The 21,898-nt window shown below is 51.1% G+C and overlaps 1 protein-coding gene across 3 annotated transcripts in view; it reads right to left on the reverse strand.

The window, feature by feature from the left end:
* Positions 1 to 21,898, reverse strand: part of LOC115450232 (low-density lipoprotein receptor-related protein 1) — a 61,025-nt gene that overhangs the window by 7,149 nt on the left and 31,978 nt on the right. For 2 of the 3 annotated variants that reach the window (XM_037441875.1, XM_037441871.1), the window contains exons 35-64: positions 21,655 to 21,757; positions 21,095 to 21,225; positions 20,735 to 20,951; positions 20,460 to 20,664; positions 19,921 to 20,107; positions 19,574 to 19,837; positions 19,240 to 19,381; positions 18,940 to 19,073; positions 18,668 to 18,871; positions 17,640 to 17,824; positions 17,301 to 17,562; positions 16,988 to 17,161; positions 16,564 to 16,842; positions 16,189 to 16,478; positions 15,639 to 16,044; positions 15,305 to 15,553; positions 14,842 to 15,041; positions 14,607 to 14,768; positions 14,340 to 14,498; positions 13,405 to 14,132; positions 13,246 to 13,334; positions 13,057 to 13,158; positions 12,916 to 12,988; positions 12,615 to 12,676; positions 12,279 to 12,535; positions 11,730 to 12,198; positions 11,417 to 11,662; positions 10,922 to 11,046; positions 10,401 to 10,682; positions 9,922 to 10,327 (exon numbers count right to left, since the gene is read on the reverse strand). In XM_037441875.1, the coding sequence (XP_037297772.1) occupies positions 9,922 to 10,327; positions 10,401 to 10,682; positions 10,922 to 11,046; positions 11,417 to 11,662; positions 11,730 to 12,198; positions 12,279 to 12,535; positions 12,615 to 12,676; positions 12,916 to 12,988; positions 13,057 to 13,158; positions 13,246 to 13,334; positions 13,405 to 14,132; positions 14,340 to 14,498; positions 14,607 to 14,768; positions 14,842 to 15,041; positions 15,305 to 15,553; positions 15,639 to 16,044; positions 16,189 to 16,478; positions 16,564 to 16,842; positions 16,988 to 17,161; positions 17,301 to 17,562; positions 17,640 to 17,824; positions 18,668 to 18,871; positions 18,940 to 19,073; positions 19,240 to 19,381; positions 19,574 to 19,837; positions 19,921 to 20,107; positions 20,460 to 20,664; positions 20,735 to 20,951; positions 21,095 to 21,225; positions 21,655 to 21,757 (6,792 nt within the window). The remainder of the gene's footprint in view (positions 1 to 9,921; positions 10,328 to 10,400; positions 10,683 to 10,921; positions 11,047 to 11,416; positions 11,663 to 11,729; positions 12,199 to 12,278; positions 12,536 to 12,614; positions 12,677 to 12,915; positions 12,989 to 13,056; positions 13,159 to 13,245; positions 13,335 to 13,404; positions 14,133 to 14,339; positions 14,499 to 14,606; positions 14,769 to 14,841; positions 15,042 to 15,304; positions 15,554 to 15,638; positions 16,045 to 16,188; positions 16,479 to 16,563; positions 16,843 to 16,987; positions 17,162 to 17,300; positions 17,563 to 17,639; positions 17,825 to 18,667; positions 18,872 to 18,939; positions 19,074 to 19,239; positions 19,382 to 19,573; positions 19,838 to 19,920; positions 20,108 to 20,459; positions 20,665 to 20,734; positions 20,952 to 21,094; positions 21,226 to 21,654; positions 21,758 to 21,898) is intronic. The other variant, XM_037441872.1, reaches the window with a different exon arrangement.

A 21,898-nucleotide genomic window follows, 5' to 3' on the forward strand; every position in this document is an offset into this window, starting at 1 on the left:
GACGCAGACCACTTGCAAAAAATCGGTTGATCGATCTGAAATTGTGTTGCGAGAGCCTATATTCTAGTGGACATCCTGGTGCTGATGATGATAAACACGATAACACGTTCGTCCTCAAGTGCCAAAGCTTTCAGTGAGTTCACTTATCATATAAAGTGATTGCGCTGACTGCACGCCAGTGTTAGGTTTAGATGTGCAGATTTATGTCCCATTTTAAGTGTCATACATGTTTAGATTTATAATTCAAAATTGCAGTCGCGTGATGTAACCGATGCGTTACTTTTGTATAAATTGTCAATAACTAAATGTCATTGATGTCTTCAAAAGCTAGCCACAACGGATTCCTTAGAATCCACGTGGATTTATACAGAATTGTGGTGGCATTGCAGAGTGGCGCGGAGTTACGTAAGCTCGCGAGGAGTGCATGCGATCGATGGACCTTGACAGCGGCGGCGGAGCGGTCAGCCGTCGCTCCTTGACCTATCACAAGCGGGAGCTTCGGTCTCGGAGGCACGCGCCGAGGTACCGGTTACGTAACAGACCTTTATGCCACAGAAAATAATTCAAAACAACCGTATGGTAACCTGCAAACCTTGCTTCGGGCTGCTGAAGCTCGGCGAGGCTGCTGTCACTCGCAACGAAAGTGTTCACATTAATAACGTAGATTTAATTAGCAATAGCGTCCTTGATGAATGGTGCAATTTACAAATAAAGCATTCACATTAGTTTGGTGAGAACCATCGACACATGTTTTTATTTTTGCGGACTCTACCGGTCACATCGGGAGCATGTTGTAGTTTCTGGATAGATGATAATACGGCATCTGTGTCACGCAGCGATTTCGAATTAGTTTCTTTTATTAAGGCTGTTTTTACAGATAGAATGGCGGCAGGTCACTGGAAGGCAATCCGGTAATCTAGTTTGTTTTTAAAAGTCAAGAGTTGACTTAAAGTTGTTGAGGTGGTGTTATGATAATGGTTTGCAAGATTTATGGCTCAGGTGTTGTAGTACTACAACATGTGAAAATGACTCCTCAACTTACGGTAATAATGTCTAATCTTGTTACTGCTAACGTTCCGACACAACCGGACCTAAATCAAGTCACATGCGAGTAACTCGAATGTAAACAAACACCACGCGCTAGTATTTACATAGTGCTGGAGTTGCGTTGCACTTGAGTGAAGTGCTTATTCAAGTTGAAGATAATATAATTAGCACCTGCAGGTCGTACTTGTATCATTTTATGACGGATATGCTAAGCTATGATTTGCCTAGATTAGACCCGGTTTGCACGCCATCCATAGAGCCAATTATAAATTATACAGCCAAGATGAAATACCTAAAAATGTTTTTATTGTAAAAAGTGTCCGGGTAATCATATTTTACGAAAATGTCCCGATTTTTACGGTATTATCTGTCTTCCAGTAAGAGGCACTGCGCTTACTTCACCTGCTCGTGCAAGTGTGCAGGTTTGCAGGTGATGAAGATTCACAAGTGTACTCACGGTGCCGGCGAATTCTTTTTGCTCCCATAATGCTAACGACACTTTGTTCAATCAATAGTTATCACAAAATCTGCACACGAGTCAATGTCACTGTGATTCAGTTCCGCGCCAGTTTCCACGCGTCCGTCCGTCTGTGGGCACGAGTGCGCGGGCCGGCGCCGCGACACACACTGCGGCCCGCGACCGGCGCGCTGAGCCGACACGCCGTCGTCATGGCAACCGCGACGCTCTACATCCACCGCCCACTGCACCAGCCTAGCAATCACAACCCTCGTATCCCATGAAGAGACGATATACCAACAGGAATATCTAGTGCACGAGCGACAATCAGGCGGGACGTTTGATTGTTTGCTGCCATTCACCCTGTGCCAAAAATGAAGTGCACCAAAAATTGCCTCAGGGAGTGAGGTTACTCCGTCTTATAATAAGTAAAAAGTATAATAAATAACTTTTCGTTATTTCACGTGAAATTCCAACCTGAGCTAATCACATGTCTTAAATCAAAGATTTAACTCCATTGCCAGAACTGATGAACCGAGCCAGCAAAATATTTCAAAGCCACAAGCACTAACACTAAACTAGACTACCGGGACAGTCTAGCTGGTTGGTTGCTATTTGTCTCGGAGTTAGACTAATTGTCTCTTAAGTAATAAAAAGACGGAGAGGAGAGGCTGATTACTAAAGAAGAGAAACCGAACACAAATCCATCCATCCGCCGCCATCTTTGGAACTACTTTCTGTCTGCCCGTGTTTCTGTTAGAGCACATCTCTAAATCTATTGAAAGGATTTTCATGTAGTTCTCATAGGCGGAGAATGGGATATCAGAAGAAAGTTTGTCATTTTCAGATATTGCAATTTACTTCATAACTTTGTTTAGAATTTTACTCGGGTGGAGTTTTAAGACATTAAAGCTAATATAATAATGAAGAGTCGAGTGCGACGCTGTACCTACTCGCTACCCGGTAATGACTAAAGTATTGCTCAGGTCATTGCGGATGACTTTCAGTGGCATTCACTTGTTTTTTGTTAACAAATAAAACGAATATAAATCTTGTTTTATCTGATTTATAAAGTTTTTAGTCCTTCAATGACACGGCGACATTCACATCGCTAATAAGTCATTTTGTCCGAGTCTATTCTGTTGCATATAGCATGTGTTGTCATGAAGGACTCCAATCATCGGGTTACACGGTTACCCGATGTTCACAATTACTTTGTATGTACTCAACCGTTTCCAGGGTAAATAACAATAAGGGTTAATTTTAGAGTATTGCTAAATCTTCCAAATGTATAAGACCTTTCGACACTGCTGGAAACGAAACTTGTTGGAGGCTACGGCGAGCGTACTTGGGCCAGCACGAGCCGCCGCCCCGGGCACGTTTATTATGTCGGCATAACAAAACAATACAAAAAAAAATAAGTTTGTTCTTTCATGAGAGGGACCTGGCGCTCTTAAACCACCGACGGTTATAGAGAGATGTTATAAGTTAAAGGTGTGTTTGTTGTTTACTATGTGTGTGGGACTGTGGCCTCGTAGCTTCCAAACGTTTTTTTATATTAAAATGTTTTTGGCTCTCCAGCGCCAAGGGCGGTAGATCTAGGTCCGCCCCTCGCGACAAACCCTACATTACGCCACTAGTCGGGGCACGGTCATCATCGCTAAAGAACGAAATATATCAACTTTCCAACATCCCTTCTCTGTGAATTCACTTTATTAATAATTGTAGTCTATACCTTAGGTTCTCAAACCAGTGAATGATACAGCCCATTTTGATAAAGACTAGGTTAATGTGACGCCGAATTCCGTGCACGTACGAACTCGTACGTGGATTAAGTACGTCAAATGTTCGTACAAACGCCTAGCAACAATGAAACGAGGAAAACCGAAGTAATCAAAAAAACCACCGCGAGATCCGTGTGAGCCCGCGCTTCTCGGTACACGTCGCGCGGTAAAGTCCGCGTTTGCTGAAGGCTGTTTTCCGACGTGACTCACCGCACGCGACACTGCAGCCTGCAGTCAACGACAATTAGCACTGGCGGGACATTGTTGTTTGTTGGACTGATAGATGCCCAAAGCCGGCAGTTTTCTCAAGTTTATGTCTTACGTTAAAAACCGAAGTTCTAGAATATTGTATATTAAACACACTGATACTGGGAATCAAATTAATCCTGTTAATCATTCTATATACAACCTTTTACTACATTGGTGGTGGTGATGAGAAACGTCTAGAACTCTTCCTATTCTTATTTTTTATACGTGCACGGCATAGTGACGTCATTGAACTTATTTTTTGGTTTCGCGGAGAAAGTGACACCACTCCCGCCCAGCCTTCGCGGGGGACGGCTGGACGGTTATGTTGGGGTCACAGTGCCTCACGAGCCGACGTTGAGCCACTCGGATTCGATGGTACCATCGGGCGATCGCCGGGCCGAGTTCTAACACTATGTACACCCTACGCACGGCATACCGACCAAAAGTCCGCGGTGGCCCACTTCGGCGCATTAGGGACGTCTGCGGCCGCCCTGTGGAATGGGGGCGTTTGGAGAATTCCACCACGGTATCCCCTGCCTGTCGTAAGAGGCGACTAATAGGGGCCACGAAGGGGGTCGTCGGCGGGCAGCAGGGGGCTGTCCGCCCTAGCGCATTTTTGTGCATTTTGCACATCTTTCGGTTGACCCCGGGATGGACGGCAGTGTGCTGTTGGCCTCACACTGCCGTAGACGCCGAGGGCGTCCTTCGGTGCGCGGGGGCTTCTGAGCCCCTCCCCATAGGAGAGGGGCGGCAAGGCAGCACCGCGCAGGGGCGGCTGCGGTCGCAGACTAGACACTTCAACGTCAGAGGAAGCCCGCAGCCGTCCCTAATGCGCCGAAGAGGGCCACCGCGGAGTTTTAGCTGGTAGGCCGTGCATAGGTTTAAGTTGTATATAGGGTTAGGGACTCGGCCCGGCGGTCGCCCGAAGGTCATCATCAAATCCGGGCGGCTCAACGCCGGGCCGTAAGGCACGGTTACCCCAGCATAACCGCTCAGTCGCCCCCCACGGAGGCTGGGCGGTAGTAATAAGGGACTTTCTCCGCGAAACAAAAAAAAAAAAAAAAGGGACGTCTGCGGGCTTCCTGCGACGGAAGTGTCCGACGAACGCCGGACGACCTGACCACATTGCACCTGAGGGTATGCAGAGCGGGGTCTAGATACTTAGCGTCGCCTTACGATACAATCGACTCTTACCTATACCTACATAGACTGATCCCAGAATGCGACACAATTAAGTGAGCCACTAAGGCTGGTTTTACACTGTGTATTGTGGTCGCTATGTCGGCACCAGCATGTAGCACTTTAGCGAGGCATCGGCTCAATATGCATCTTCGCAGCACGAAGAATTTGGGTTAAGTTTTAATGTCAAGCTTTGGAGGCTCGCGCACAACTCGCTCCTACACTTATAGTACCAAATGGATAGGTACATTGAACCAGACGCGCCGACTCGTATATCGGTGGCGCCACAGACGGTCTCCCTTTCCTTTTTCACTATAAAGACCATTTAGTTGGACATACACAATGTAACGCAACACGGAACTCGACGAAAATAAAACTAGAAAACCGAACTCCTGATAATTATAGACGAAAAAAAAAACAAATTAAATAAATAGGTATAAAAAGAAAACAGTTGTCTGTGTGCGTGCACATTCACCGCGCCAGTAGCGCAGGCGCGGGACAAGGGAGGTCGAGGTCGCGAGAAGGGGGCGGTAGAAGGGCGCCCAATTCTTCTGTGCTCGATTAGCGTCTACCCCACCGATACGGAACACGCTATACTGGACTGTTCTGACGAATGGAGTCCGAGACCTGGTAACATTCAGGAATCACGGCACACTTCTAGCGACTGAGATGCAACTATTGCCGTGCGCCCGCGCTATAGTGCCGGTGCGAACACACGACGCCGCGGATACAACATAGTTCTTATTTTGCTTTATCGATGACTCGACAAAATGTCTTCACTGCACCTGACGTTAAGTGAAGTGATGCCTAAATATGCTGTGTCTCTGGGTGCTAACGTATGTGTATCAACAACGTACACAATCCAAACTAAATAACAGTTGTACTGACATGTACAGACTTCTATCTCTGATGTGCTACACACAAACTTCAGTACTGACGGTATAAATAGTATATATGAATAGTAATAATATTACTATTCTATTTCGGTTTTGCCCAAGTGATAATATATGTACCTGCTGTAAATTCTTGTAAATATAAAAGGTTTGCACTTTGATATACTTGTCTATAACAAATGTATTCTCCTGATTCAGAACATTACGCTGAACTAAATCGGTTTGTATTTTGATAGAGAACGAATCAATCGCTTTATCTAAAAATTTACAATTTCGGGTAACTAATACAGGGAATTAATAGATGCCCATTACAAGGAACTATTATCTTCCAAAATACATTTCCACTAAATAGAATAAACATATTAACTGATTTGCAACATGTTCTTAGAATGCTTCACGGTCGGCTCTTCAAGCAAATAAAGTAGAAACACATTTTCCTCTAAGTCGGCTCGAACACTCGCTCGCGGTGATACGGACTCTGGCGTACATTATGTCGAGTGGCGACAGTGGTGTCTCATTTAGTTAATATTTACATATAGTTTGATCTGTTGCTACTGATTTTGGGAGCGTTTTCCTGATGTCGAAGGTGTAACGCAGTCACTGTCTTAATGACTGGTGAGACGAAACTTTTTACTGATCTCAAAGGACGGTCTTGCCTTAAAAGTAAAAAAACAACTTGAGGAAACCCGCATTCTCGGTATTACTTTTATGTTATAGTTTTGAGTTTGTTAACATTTAATAAACTTATTTATACATATATTTTCCTGCATTTCATTGTGTGCAGTGGCATCTGAAGGTAGAGCATTTAACATGTTGTTAGTGATATCTACTATTAACATATAATTAAGTTAATATTGTTACAGATTTTCCTTCCACTGATTTTCCTCAAACAATAAATAAACCGAAACCGTGATAAAACCAATGAAATTAGTTTTATTTAAATTTATGATATTCGCGTGAACATAAAAAGCTGTCAATAATGTAAACTCTGCAACTGTCAACACGCCTTAAGCGGGGGCCAGCGTGATAGAATACCTTCTGAACGTAAATAAAGTGTCAACGTATTGTAAAAAGTATTGTTAACTGTATGCTTCTTTATGTGTAGTAACATAAGTTTAAAGGAAGACATGTATGTTGTAAAGCCTTAAAACCCTTTGAATCATAGAGAATGCAGGCGGGACATTGCATACGAAACAAGTAAATCCAGGGCAACCATTATGTTATGAGTGGTCAGCCGGCAGCCGAGGCAGTGACCGCGACAGGGCCGCGCGCCGCGACCGTGACCTCGCCGCGCACGCACCCAGCACACAGTTCATACTTATGTGTCGCGGTTGTGGCAACCCTAGCGCTCTAGTAATACGTGGTTATGACGTATTAAGTGTTGCGAGACGCTATAATATAATTTATACAGACTTTATTCTTTAGCAATTTACGAAAATTGTGAAATAAAACACGAATAGAATAACGTTAATTAACAAAATACCGCGGAAATATTTAAATATTCTGCAATTATTTTTAGGTCGCTAGTACCTCATTTACTATACAGTGGGTGTCACGGTCAGCTGCTATTCCAACATTATGGAATCCGATGTAACATTTAAATAAACGTTGAGATTGTTTACAAATTACAATATTCGTAACAATAATATGTAGGTGTGTGTTTGCATCATCATCCACCTGTAATGGTTCCAATATGTTTCATAATAGAATGGCTTAGTATTAACGACCAGTCGTCTGCTTCCAAACTCTTTACGCAATGTTGTCTCCGGGCATCGCTACTAGGACCATCAATACCGACATTTTCTATACGCGAGCACGAGACCAAGGTGGCGGTCAGGTTTAAACTAACAAGAAAACTTGTAGAAACGATTTCAACATATGATTTTTACCGTGTAAATAATCGCAGCGAGCTGTCTTGATCAAATTTTGAAGATCGCAGGACTTGCGGCGAGTCCCATGTGTATAGAATTACTGACATTGCCTTTAAGTGTAACCGTATTCGGAAGGTATTGCGCAAGATATTTCTGTGAGAATTTGCAATTACAACTTAGCTTTAAAATGTTGCTCATTGCAAGAAGGTATTTGTTGAACAACGCGTGTCTCGGCGCGAACCGAACGATTACTGTCGGGTTTTTTCACGCGCCACCGAGAGGCGCCTCCGAGCAGTTTTCCTCCAACACACAAGTTTCGCAACTACTCTGAGCTCTGTTACACGCCACGGAACCAAATAATTATATTTTATTTCGATTTACAAAATATTACAGATATATATACATAGCGAATTTACTGGACTTATTTTACTTAACGTTTGTCAGTACCGAAGATTTATTTAAATCAGTAGACTATTCTCTTCCCCATCAGGGTTTTCTTATACAGGCACCGTAAAGTAACGCCACTACACCTAGTGGTTAGCGGAGTGGGGGTCCAGTTAGAGCGTCGCCACAATTATGCCGGACTGTTTTCTATTGTCGTTTTAAATTGGTGCAGTGATTTTGTCGAAACAAGACATAGTCAACCATTTCATGAATTTCTCCCGTAACAGCACTGGGCGGCTTCCATGCGGGTTGAGGGACGGAAACAAAATCAAATAGTGTTGATGTTGCGCTAGCCGTTCAAACAACTTGTTGAACGATGGAACACAGCGCCGACAAATATATTTTATTGACTTCGATAAGTCGACACTGTCCCACATGGCTGTTTACCTCCCGTAGTTGCTTCATACGTTCAAAAAATTATTCAATAAAACTGATGACTGTAATACCGGCGCATTTACAATGAAAGGGTAAGGACAGATGCAACAAACTTTAAAGTATCTAACTGCATCACTGTTTGCAGAAGCATAAATTCGAAGCAGTATAATTTTCCTTGTACATTTTATGTTTAAAAAAATTATGTCTCGTCGATGTCTGACAGTGGTACCTAATAACATACATTTTTATTGCAGTAGAAAAGTGAGCCGAGCATGACGCCCGCAGATGGTCAGCGACACGAGTGACCCGAAACAGTAGCTACACCGTACAGAGCGTTGTATTACAAACTGCGCGACACTGCACAGCGCTCGTCACCACGACACATCATAAGGCCCAGTAATTACTCTGGCTACAATGTCCTTCATACCGCAACACAACAGCGCACACTGCTGCTTGGAGGCAGAATCAGATAGACATCGCAACTCTCGTGAAAAGAAATTAGACTTTGGATACAGGTTTTGGCCAACAATCTTACGCTGGCACCACACTTGGCGTATGTGAGCAAATATTTGCGTGATTTGGACATTACCTTTAACTTTCAATAGAAAGAACTCAGTCTATAACAATTCCAAGTGCAACAATAAAAAAATGAGAAAAAAGGAACAATAAGTTGAATGGTGGTCTCATCGCTCTAGACAATATGTTCCAGACAACCATAGAATCAATATAACAAAAGGAGGAAGAGAGGGCAGTCTAGTGAACAGAACAAGGATTTGGGTTAATAAAAAATAATCTATCTTTAAGATAAGAATCGGTTAGAGGAATTAACATAAAATTAAACAGAAATACAAACATAACATTATAAAAAAGAATGTGAGCATTCCAACGAAGTTGTCTTTTCCTGGTTAGGATATAAAAGAATAGATGCGAAGAGGGTTTCCGGCCTAAAAGAAAGGGACCCTGGTTTCGTGCCTACGAACATTCCAGATCGTGGCCGCTGTTCTATAAATAGCATACCGTTTCTAAACACACTCTCCTTGAAACAATATACAACAGGGAATCCGGCGCAGTAGCGGCGGCACGTGGCGTATTGTGTGTGTGCGCATGCGCGTGACGCGGCCGGCGCACAGAATAGAACCTGCACTGCGCGACGCACTCATGCAGTATTACTGCCGCGTTTATTGTCTGATTATCCTTGCTTTCCACGACTTTAAAATGGAATAGTTTACCAATTCGTATGATTTTTGAGGAGAGTTATCTGTTTCGTTCCAAGGAGATGGAAGGCTTCCTCACGTGGGGTCATAGATCAAAACATCGAATGACACATCGTTAATTGCCTAATTATTGTCAGCGCACATTAAACCCAATTGACTTATGCACCGATTGCGTGTTAATGTAAAATATATTTCAGTTGATAGTCATGAGTGATTTCTGTTTAGTTTATATTATTAAGTTACTCATTTCCAATTGGTCAAGCTTAAATGTAAAGCAAAAACGTTAACTACAATATCTATAGTCAAACGTAACGTATGAAAAATAATTAAAATCGTATGACGATTTATAATATGATTTTTGGAAACCCAACAGTATACGTGATGAGTCAATGTATAATGTGTACTGACCGTGTTCGTTGGAGGTGCAGTCAGCGTCCTCGCAGGCGCGGCGCTGGCACCGCTCGCCGGCCCAGCCCGCGCGGCACTGGCACGTGGCGTGCGCGTCCGCCACGCTGCACTCGCCGCCGTGCAGGCAGTAGCGCCGGCACAGCGCGTGCTGGCAGCGCGGGCCCGCCTCCGTCACGGCGCACACCTCGCCCGGCGCGCACGCCGGCGCGTCCGCGCCCGCGCACCGCTCGCACCGCGCGCCCTCGTACTCCGAGCTGCACACGCAGTGCGCCGTGTAGCGCGTCAGCCGGCACGTGGCGCTGTTCTCGCAGCGGGCGCGCGCGCACGCCGCGGCCTCCGCGCCGCCCGGGCCCGCGCCCACCGCCGCCTCGCACCGCGCGCCGCTGTAGCCCGGGCTGCACACGCACTGCCGCAACACAACACGTCATACTCTCAGCACCTGTAGTGTCGTGTCAGTAGTATGAACCGCGCAAGCGTACCTTGAGCGGCAGCAAGGTCGACGCGGTGGTAGTGTTGGTCGCGGCGGTTGTGGAGTCGAGCTCGCAACGACCGTGTCGGTGGCAGTGGTGCGCGCAGCGGTAGTGCTGGCAGTGCTCGCCGGCGTACAGCGGCGGGCAGCGGCAGCGCTCGGCGCCGTCCGCCAGCTCGCACTCGCCGGGCCCACAGTGCAGCGAGCACGGCGCCGCGCCACTCGCGCCGCCCGCACTGTCGCCGCCGCCCGCCGCTAACTCGCTCGTCGATACCACGCAGCGTCGACGAGTCTGCATCGAACAAAAACATTTCAAAATCGACAACACTTTCATCTGCAGCAGTTTATTTATTTTAGAGCAATGTTAGTACAAATAAGAAACCAAACGACTGCCAAGTACTAGGTCCGTCATCATACGTATTACCCCGTCATAACTGTGTTACGAAGGGGGAGTGCGCCTGCTTGTAAAACGGTCCGAATACTCACAATAATAGATAAATAGAATATTACGAATGATAAAATAGTACTGACTGGGTCGGTTCCTTCGAGAGCGCGCAGTCCGTCGGGACACAGGCACGCGTGCGGCGTCTCACCCGCACTGCGCACGCACAGCGCACTCGCATCACACGCATCTGACGCGTTGCACGGGTCCGCGCCTGCACACACACACACACACACATCAGGCAAGACAAGCACTGTATGATATCATAAGTTCCGTTACTAGCCACCCATTTTCTTAAATATACCTATTTCTAATATTGACAGCTGTTGGGGCTTTCGCCGTTGACGATGCCCAGTAGTAGTTGTGTTTGTTGTAGGCCAAACTAGTTAACGCCAAAGCACTTTGAAGTTTAAGAGTTTATTGTGAATAAAGATGTACGTTTAGTAATCTGAGTCGCACGTTTGTTTATAATTGTTTAGCGGGTGACGAGTGTTTTGTGACGACCGTTTGATTTAGCACATATCGACGAATATATGCATGACAATTGCTGTATGAGCATTATTGGCTCGTACGACAGCACATACCTTCAGCGGGCGCAGGGAAGAGCGCCGGATGCAGCAGCACAATGGCCGTGAGTGCAGCGCGAGCCGTGCGGGGCGGGTGTGGCGGCGGGTGCGGGGGCGCATGCGCGCGCGGCCGCCGCGGCACGCGCACCACGCCCCGCGCCGACGCGCACCACACCGACTCCTCCCACGCCGCCGCGCGAGAGCACGCGCGAGACCACGACACCCACGCCGCCGCAGACGCCTCGCCGCCCCAACGCGTCGCCACTACAAATCAAATCTTATGAGCTGCCAAACAGTATTCCATAAATAGAATGTAGTAAAGATCCCGAACCTCCGTCCGCGTACGCGTGCGGCGGGAGCGGCGCGCCGGCCGGGCGGCGCTCGAACCGCGCGAGCAGCACGCGGCCGCCGCCGTCCAGCCGCACCGACTCCAGCGTGTCGTAGTACGCGTCCACGAAGTACAGCCGGGCGGCGGGCGCCAGCAGCGCCAGCGCCGTGACGCGGCGCACGCGCGCGCGCACCACCCAGCGCGCCGCCGCGCCGTCCAGCCCCGCGCGCACCACGCCCGGCGCCGCGCCGCGGCTGGACCAGAACACGTGCCGGCTCTCGTTGTGGATCACGATGTCGTCGAGCTCGGCGCCGTCGCGCCGGTACAGCGTCACGCGCCGCCGCCCCTCCAGCGTGGCGCAGTACACCGCGCCCACCGTGCCGGCCGCCGACTCGTTCGACACCGCCGTCCAGTACAGCCGCCGCGACACCCAGTCCACGGCCACGCCGCGGATGATGCCTCCGTCGCGGATCTGTCACAGTCGACACCGTTGTAATGATGGGCGGCGATACGTTTGAAACAGCTTCAATGTGCGAGTGTAGCGATACCCACGAGCACGTGGTGTTGCGCTTCGTCGTCCGAGTCCTGGTCGTGGTCGGCGGCGAGCATGCGCGAGAGGTCTGTGCGCGCGAGCCGTCCACTCTCATCGCCCCACCATGCCACCCACTCGCCGTCGATGAGCGCGGCCGCCAGCGCGTTGATGGCGGGCCGCGGGAGTGCAGGCGCAGGGGGAGAGGGACGCTCCCTTTTGCGCGCCGCCCACAGCCGCAACACACCACCCTCTGCCACCAGCACCACCGGCTTATCACCTACAATGTGACAAAACATGTCATGTATATGATAAAATGACCATATAAATAAGAATCAGTTCATCAGAGAACCACTCACCGAGCGCCTCACACGTAAGCGTGCCGTCGGGCAGGAGTCGCTGTTTGTAGCCACTCACACACCTGCAACGCGTCGTAAGCTTACAAGCAATCCCAATATTTGAGGACAAAGAGATGGAAAACCAGACATTTATTTCAAGAAGTATGGGAGTTCGGAACCGGATAGTATTTTTAGGGATTTTAATAATTGCTGAATAGAAAGAATTCCAATTACAATTTTGATAGCTGATATGTCATAACTAGATCAAAGGGGTGAACATTACGGATATTAACTTGGTTAGTATGACAGTATATATGCTTACTTGCAGGTGTAGTTGTTGTGTTTGGGAAGGCACAGCTGCGAGCACGAGTTCCACTTGCACACGCCGCCCTCCTCTACAAACAATATACATCGTGAGCGCAATGTTGCAAATCAATAGATACTCGCTGCAGTGCGCACGTACCGTCGTCGCAGAGCGCGGTGTCGGGCACGCAGCGCCCGTCGCCGCACAGCTTCTCGTCGCGCTCGCACGGGGACTCCTCGCCCAGGTGTCGGTGCCACTGGCCTGGGGACCACCGAGTACGTCACTCAACATCATCCGACAAGCATATGTAGAGAGGCGCTTTCGCGTTAGTTACAATAAAATGCTCACAAGTGAGTGGAGCTTCGTCGTCGCCGGTGGTGCAGTCGTCGAACCCATCGCACAGTAGCGAGCGCGGTACGCACGTATTGTCGCTGCATCTGTGAACGATTCCCATGTATTGCCACAATTCTGTTTAATACTATACTTAATGAAGATCATTTAGCTAACCTGAAAGTATGCGGAGGGCAGGCAGTACGTTCGCACAGCGCAGGCAGTTCGTCAGCGCCTGCGCAATCGTTGCGCGCATCGCATCGCCAAGCGGCGGGCGCGCAGGCCGCAGCGCCGCACGCGAGCCGCGAGCCGCAGCCGGCGGGCGCCGCGCCGCACGCCGCCTCGTCGGAGCCATCGGCGCAGTCGGGCTCGCCGTCGCACCACCAGTCGCGCAGCACGCAGCGCGCGCCGTCGCCGCAGGGCGCCGCGCCCGGCCCGCAGTGCGGCGCGCAGTCCGCCTCGTCCGACCCGTCCGCGCACTCCGCCGCGCCCGAGCAGCGCAGCGCGCCGCGGATGCACTCGCCCGACGCGCACCGGAACTCCGACTCGGAGCACTCGCGCGGCGCGCACCCCATCTCGTCAGCGGAGTCGCCGCAGTCATCCTCGTAGTCGCAGCGCCAGCGGCCCGGAATGCAGCGCCCGTCGGGGCAGCGGAAGTAGGTGGGGTCGCAGGGCGGTGCGGCGGGGCGGGAGCGGCAGTCCGCCTCGTCCTCGCCGCCGGGGCAGTCGGGCTCGGCGTCACAGAGCCACTCGCGCGGCACGCAGCGGCCCGAGCCGCAGCGGAACTCGCCGCGCGCACACGTGCGGGTGGCGCACGCGACACCCTCGTCCGACCCGTCGCCGCAGTCGGAGTCCGAGTCGCACACCCACACCAGCGGCACGCATGCACCCGAGGCGCATCGGAACTACATACCACATAATTATATTAAGAGTCAGCAACGATCTGGATGCTCAGTAAATCCGATACCGATATAACCTATAAAAACGTTTGTAGCGGTTCCAAGGTTGCCACCACGATGATTGTTTTTTTTATTGTGAAATACATTTTGCTGGATTTACAATAAAATGACTTGAACATAAATAATTAGTATAAATGTTGAGGCGTGTCTCACGTGTTGCGCGGGACAGGTGCGCGGCGGGCAGTCGAGCTCGTCGTCGCCGTCGTGGCAGTCGGCGAGCCCGTTGCAGCGCAGCGCCGCCGACACGCAGCGCGCCGTCACCTGCGCCGTCGCATTCCCGCGGCACTTCCATTGCGACGACAGACACGTGAACTGTCCCACAAATTATTACACTTAAAAAAATGTTATGTAAGGGCGGTACAAAAGCAATGATCCAATCAAAATGAATTTAAGCTATAAGAATGTATTGTGATGTGTTACATTGTCGCAGTCACGCTCGTCGCTGCCGTCGCCGCAGTGCTGGTCACCGTCGCAGATGAGCGCGGGGTGCACGCAGCGTCCGTTGGCGCACTGGAACTGTCCCGGCGCACACCGCGCTGCCGGGCACGACGCCGGCTCGTCCGACCCGTCGCCGCAGTCGTCCTGCACGCCAACCAACAGTCACATCCCATGATCCACTGAGTGACAACACAGTCACAGTGCGGCCGGTCGGTACCTGTGTGTCGCAGCGCCACCAGAAGGGTATGCACTTGAGCGCGGTGGCGCAGATGAAGTGCGCGGAGGTGCAGTTGGGCGTGCAGGAGCGTCCGTCCGCCGCCAGCTCCCAGTGCTCGGGACAGGCGCAGCGCGCGCCGCCGCCCGGCGTCAGCAGGCACAGCCCCGAGCAGTTCAGCGCCGCGCACAGCGCCGTCAGCTCTGCACACGACCGATAATAAACATATACCACCATATTTTTATTTTACTTGTGTGACGTATACAAAGTTTTAAAATCGATTTCCAATGAGGCGAGATTATCGATTACACAAATATTTGTTAATTTTTACTTTCATTGGATTTAAATGAAAAAGGTAGGGTATTAATTACTTATATCGATAAAGTATTTATTTCAAAATCATTGCTTGGAATGATGGTATTTTTTAAGTTGGTAACAACTAACTACATCTCGCAGTCGCACTCACCAGGCAGCGCGGGTTGTCTGGCGGGATGCCACACGCGCAAGTCCATGGGCTTGTGCACCGTGTGCACGACGGTGCGGCACTCGTACGCGCCGCCGCCGCTGAGCTCGGTGCTGTTGGTGTCGGTGTAGCGCGAGCGCGGCCGCCGCCGACACGACTCCACCGCGCGCGTCTCCCAGTCCGTCCAGTACACGCGCCCCGCCCACACGCCCAGCGCGAACACGTGGTGCAGCCGCAGCCACGGCATGCGCTCTGCGACAACCCACGATCACGTCATATAGGTAGAGTGGATTCCACCATAATCATACCGGCAGCCGAGGTACAACAGTAACATTACCTCTGGAGAACAGCACGCGCACGCGTTTCCCGTCGAGATCGGCGACCGCGATGTAGTCCTCGCGCGCGTCGGCGAAGTAGAGCTCCTCGGAGGCGTAGAGCACGGTGAGCGCGTTGGGCCAGCCGAGGCCGGCGCTGATGAGCACCTCGCGCGCGGAGCCGTCCATGCCGGCGCGGCCGATGTGCGGCGCGGCGCCCCAGTCCGACCAGTACAGGTGTCCGCGCGCGGGGTGCAGCGCCAGCGCGCGCGGCTCGTGCAGCTCGTGCCGCAGCAGCACGCGCCGGTGCCGCCCGTCCAGCCGCGACACCTCCACCGTGTCCGTGCCCTTGTCGCACCAGTACAGGTTGCCGCCCACCCAGTCCACCGCCAGGCCGTCCGGGTTCTGCAGCGTCGCCCCGTGCAGCAACTGACCGTACCACACAACTCTATAATATTACTCACTACGTCTTCTGACCGAATACGAACTCTGATATATTGAAATTTTCACATGGAATCAAGGGGACAGACAAAGGACCTGCATGATGAATGATTTACAGGAAGATCGAGTCACCTGGTAATGTTCTTCAGGCAGTCGCGGTGCGAGAAGTGGTGCAGCCGGCAGCACTGCAGGCAGCGAGGCGGTGTTGTTGCGACACAGCCGCTTGATGGAGCTGCCCAGGCGCGTGACGTCGCTCCAATACAGACAGCCGCTCGCCCACTCCATGTCGAGTGCCACGCCGTTGGTGAGGTTGTGCACGAGCAGCGAGCTGACGCTTCCGCCCGCCCCGCTCGCCGCCGTCGGCCACGTCGCCGCGCGCCGTATGTAGTATCGGTTGGTGAAGATTAGGGACGCGCGGACAGCTGTAAATAACAGATATATACTACGTATCATCGTAGCTGTTCCTCCTTCAAACAGTCGTGGTGTGTAAAACGGTGGCACACTCACAAGACACGGGCTCGCAGCTGACGCCGTCGTCCATGAGCTTGTACCCGTCGAGGCAGGAGCAAATAAAGCTGCCTCGCGTGTTGACGCAGCGCTGCTCGCACGGCTCGTCCTCGGCGCACTCGTCCACGTCGACGCACGCGCCGCCCGCGCCCGCGCCCGCCCCCGCGCCTGCGCCCGCGCCGCGCCGCCACCCCGCGCGGCACCAGCACGCGCGCCCCACCGGCAGGTCCGTGCAGTTGTGCGCACATTCACCGTTCATTATCGCGCACTCGTTAATATCTATAATATAAAAGTAAACACACTTTTACTCAAATGCTTTCAGGCCACCGGCATAACTGACCATCATGTAAGCATTATACTATAGCAATAAATGAAAGAATTAGATTATTTTAGTTTTATTATATTAAAATAATAATATACTGACTGCAGCGCCACTCGTCGGTGAAGTCGGCACAGTCCATGGCGCCGTCGCAGAGTGCGGCGCGCGGCACGCACGCGCCGTCGCCGCACTGCCACTCGCCGCGCACGCACTCGCCGCGCGACACCGCGCCGCCCGCGCCTGAGCCACCTGCACCGCCGAATGCTCGCGCAAACGACGCTGCCAAGACAATATACAATTATTATTGCGATGCATTTAGTTTTATATTTTTGAAAACTAATCCATTCAAATACGATAACTTTATATCGAATAGACATACGAATACGTTGTACATTATAGAATCAACATTAAATCTCACTGCAAGCGTGCGGGTCCTCGTCGGTGCCGGCGCCGCCGCCGCCGCCGTCGGCGCAGTGGTCGCGACCGTCGCACACCAGCTCGCGCGGCACGCAGCGGCCCGCGCAGTACAGCGCGCCCGGCATGCCCGCGCACAGCGGGTGAGCCGCCGGGGACGGCAGCGGCGACGACGCGGAAGACGGCGGCGGCGTCACCGGCGTCGAGCACCCCGCCGGCTCGTCAGACCCGTCTTCGCAGTCCGCGTCACCATCACAGTACAGGCTCTGCGAACGGAGAGAGTGGTCGTCAGCGGTCGGGTCCGGCGGCTCGGGATGAGCGCGGGTAGAATGTCGTGTCTCACCGCGCGCAGACAGGTGCCGGAGGCGGCGCAGCGGAAGGAGTGCGGCGCGCAGGGACAGCCCGCCTCGTCCTCGGCGCGCGGGCAGTCCGCCGCGCCGTCGCAGCGCGCCGCCGCCGCCACGCACACGTTCCACGACCCGCACTTCACTTGCCCGGGGCCGCACGACGCGTTCGCGTGCACGTGACCTATACACACATTCGTGCAATTATGCTACACCGGAAACGACGTAAAATCTGTTTGTCGAAAGGTACTAAAAACAGGTAATATCGAAGGAAAAAGGTGGTAACGAAAATATAATGGAACTAGCTTTTGCCTGCGGCTCCGCCCGCGTTATAAAATTTTACGGGCTAAAGTCCTAAGTTATAATAGTCACGCTATATATTTTCCCGGGAGCCTATGTTCTTCCCAGGGTCTCAAACTGTCTCCATACTAAATTTTATCATAATATGTTGAGTAGTTTTTGAGTTTAACACGTTCAGGCAGACAGATGCAGCGGGGGACTTTGTTTTATAACATATTTTTATAGAACTTTTTAAGAGAAACAATTCCGTCATACGTCATTGGTGCATAACTTTAACCGTTTACGCAGCGCACGCAACGGAAGCTCTCGAAACGAATAAATTTTCCCCGTTTTTGCAACATGTTTCATTACTGCTCCGCTCCTATTGGGTATAACATGATCATTTATAGCCTATAGCACTCCACGAATAAAAGGCTATCCAAAACAAAAAGATGTTTTCAGTTCGAACCGGTAGTTCCTGAGATAAGCCATTACTGCTCCGCTCCTATTGGGTATAGCGTGATGATATATAGTATATAGCACTCGACGAACAAAGGGCTATCCAACACAAAAATTATTTTTCATTTCGAACCGGTTGCTCCTGAGATTAGCGCGTTAAAACAAACAAACAAGCTCTTCAGCTTTATATAATAGTATATAGATTTGTATCCTGCGTGGTATTTTTACCCAGTGACGATGAAAAGGGGATATAAATTTGATATAACAATAAGAAGTGATAAGAAGTCACCGCAGTGCAGCGTCTCGTCGGAGCCGTCGGTGCAGTCGGCGCGTCCGTCGCAGCGCCACGCGAGCGGGATGCACTCGACCCCGCCGCCAGCGCCCGCGCCCGCGCCCGCGCCCGCCCCGCCGCACGTGAACTGCGCCGGCCCGCACCCCTCCAGCGGCACCTCGTCGAACGGATCCGACACTCGGTCCGTTGTGGCAGCTTCTGCTAACAAATTTATTCGATTCATACTGTACACGACTATTATTATAAAATTGTACACACAGTGTATGTACCGGTGTAAGCGACTGTGGTGTTGGCGGCGCAGTCGGCACCGACGCACGCGCAGCCGCGCTCGTCCGACCCGTCCGCGCAGTCCGCCGCGCCGTCGCATCGCGCCCAAACGCCCACGCACGCGCCATCCTCGCACCTGCACAACTCACATAATATTTTGTAATTGAAAAAAAGATAAATAATTATATTATAAATACTAAAAGCAGATACTTATAAATTTGTTTACGAATTCAAAACGAATCGATCTTGAATACGGAACTAATTTAGCCACATCGCCGTGCGTACAAGCCGTGTGTAGTGACCTGATCTGTCCGTGCGCGCAGTCGCAGCCGACCTCGTCGGCGCCGTCGTCGCAATCGACGCGGCCGTCGCACACGCTGCCCGCGCCCACGCACCGCCCGCCCGCGCCGCACCGCACCGTGTCCGCCGGGCACGAGCGCGACGCTGCACGCGATACATGCACACATTACCACGGTTCTCAATGAAGGCAATTCTAGCAGCCTGCGTCTATTTGTAGGGAGTAAGTTAATAGTTGACACAATTATATAACAGTGTGGTAGAACTTTTGCTTTGTAGCTTGAGGTTATATTGTTCGTGATTATAAATAAAGTAGTAATGTGATCGCATGCAACTGACTGCAGTAGTACAAGTCCTCGTCGCTGGCATCGGTGGCGTCGCTACAGTGCGGCACGCCGTCGCAGACGAGCTCCTGCGGCAGACAGGCGCCCTCGGCGCAGGCGAAGAGCGGCGGCTTGCAGCGCGCGGCGCTGGGCTCGCAGGCGCGCCCGTCCGGCGCCAGCACGCGCCCCGCGCCGCACGCGCACGCCGCGCCGCCGCCCGCCGCGCGCACGCACAGCTCCGCGCACCCGCCGTTCAACACCGCGCACGGATCCGCGGAACCTGACCCGTATCCGAATGCATTAGTCACTACAACGCGTCACACTCAAAAACGCAGTGAGAAATAACGTGACAATGTCTCTCACAAATCTGATGGTCGGGCGCGACGGCGACGATGGCCATGGGTCGCGTGACGTCACCGCAGACGCGCGTCGCGTCGCCGGCGCGCTTGTCGGCGCGGAACACGCCGTGCGACACCCAGTCCGTCCAGAACACCCAGTCGCCGATCACGGCCAGGTCGAAAGGGTGCTCCGTACTGGATCGCGTCACTATCTGCAAACAAACAAACGTCTCGTACGATGTTAACGTCTGAAAAAACACAACCGATAGTCAATTTTATCTATAAGACAAAGCTCCCTATTAATTCATCGTGGTTTCGCTGCGAGTTACCAACTTTATTGTGAACTGTTCGCTTTTGTGACGAGCAAATAGATTTAAATATATTAAATTTGTAATTACCTATATTATGTAATTTTGCTTGTTACAAATAAATATTTTCTTTCTTTCTTTAACTGAAAAAAGTTACCGCGTAGGGATTCCATTTCAAAACGTTTTTGGCTTTCTTCTTACGTGCCTACCAAATTAGTTTCGTTACCTTACAGAGTAACTGTGGGTGTGGTCTGACCTGTCGATGCGAGCCGTCGTAGTGCATCCTCTCGATCTTGTCGAGGCGCGCGTCGGCCCAGTAGAGCTTGCGCGCGGCGTGGTCCAGCGCGAGTCCGTTCGGCATCAGGATCTCCGTCGACACGATCACCTGCAGCTCGCGCCCGCTCGTGTACGCGCGCTGCAGCGACGGGTTCGACTCGTTCCAGTTCGTCCAGTACAGGCGGCTGCGGATAAATGTTGTCATTAATGCGATGCGTTATGGAGCCCTGACGGGATTCAAAAACCGTGGCGTACCTTTCGCAGGGGTCGAGGTCGATGCCGCGCGGGCGGTCCCCGCGGGCGAGCCGCACCACGGTGCTGGCGGTGAGCGCGGGTGTGGCGGGGGCGGAGGGAGTGGGGGCGGCAGCGAGCCGCGGCAGGCGAGCCGCTCGCACGGCCGCGGCGCTGCTGCACGTCCAGTACAGCGTGCGCGAGCTCGCCTCGAACACCATGCCCTCCACCGCGCCCACCTCTGTACAACACGCACAGTTCCACGTTTAGCCAGACAATTAAGTCAACTGAGCGAGCAAGAACAGACAAACAATGATAGCTCCATGCGGCCACTTGTTAAATAGAAGCCGGGGATCATGTGCAGAGGTGAGGTGTTATACTGACGCGACAGCAGCACGCGGTGGTCGCTGCCGTCGAAGTGCACGGCGTTGATGGAGCCGCGCTGGATGTCGGAGTAGAAGAGCGTGGAGGTGTTGTACTCGTACGCGAGCCCGATCGCGTTGCGCATCAGCTCCCTGTACACGAACAGAACGACTATCGACTTAACTTATCAAATAAGTTTATTTGTCTTACAAAGACAGGGTCATTTTGATATTGCGTTACTAATGTCACATACTCGTCTTTACTTTTGATGACATTGTACCAAAAATCATACACAGACAGACAAACACCTTAAACTTATCCAACTTTTTCTCCAGCGTCAATAAATCAAATAGCAGTAATATTCTAGAATAGAGTTCGCGGCGAATAACCATCATTTTCAATAAATAATCTCAATTTGTTCGAACCGTCGCGAAAATAGATCAATCAGAACAAAAATTTCTAGACATATTAATTATATATGACTTATTTTATTTGGTGTATTTTCGCGATCGGAGTAAAGATTAGAATTGTTAGATTGTAAGTGGTATAATAGCGCCGAGTGTGTAGCGCGCAGTACTGACTTGTTCTGTATGGGCGGGTAGGGCGAGTTGAGCGTCTTCTCGTCCCGCAGGTGCACGCTCTCAATCTTCGTGACGCGCGAGTACATCAGGAACGACGTGTACGCTGCACACACACATGCATATGAAAACGATACATTTATAATCGTTATAATGCTTTTGTTCTATGCATTTGATATTTCACTATTTTAAATTTTTAAATGTGGTCACTATATATACCTATACAGTTCGTTTATCGCACAATTAA

Source organism: Manduca sexta, chromosome 4 (assembly GCF_014839805.1).
Source record: "Manduca sexta isolate Smith_Timp_Sample1 chromosome 4, JHU_Msex_v1.0, whole genome shotgun sequence".
Lineage (NCBI taxonomy): Eukaryota > Metazoa > Arthropoda > Insecta > Lepidoptera > Sphingidae > Manduca > Manduca sexta.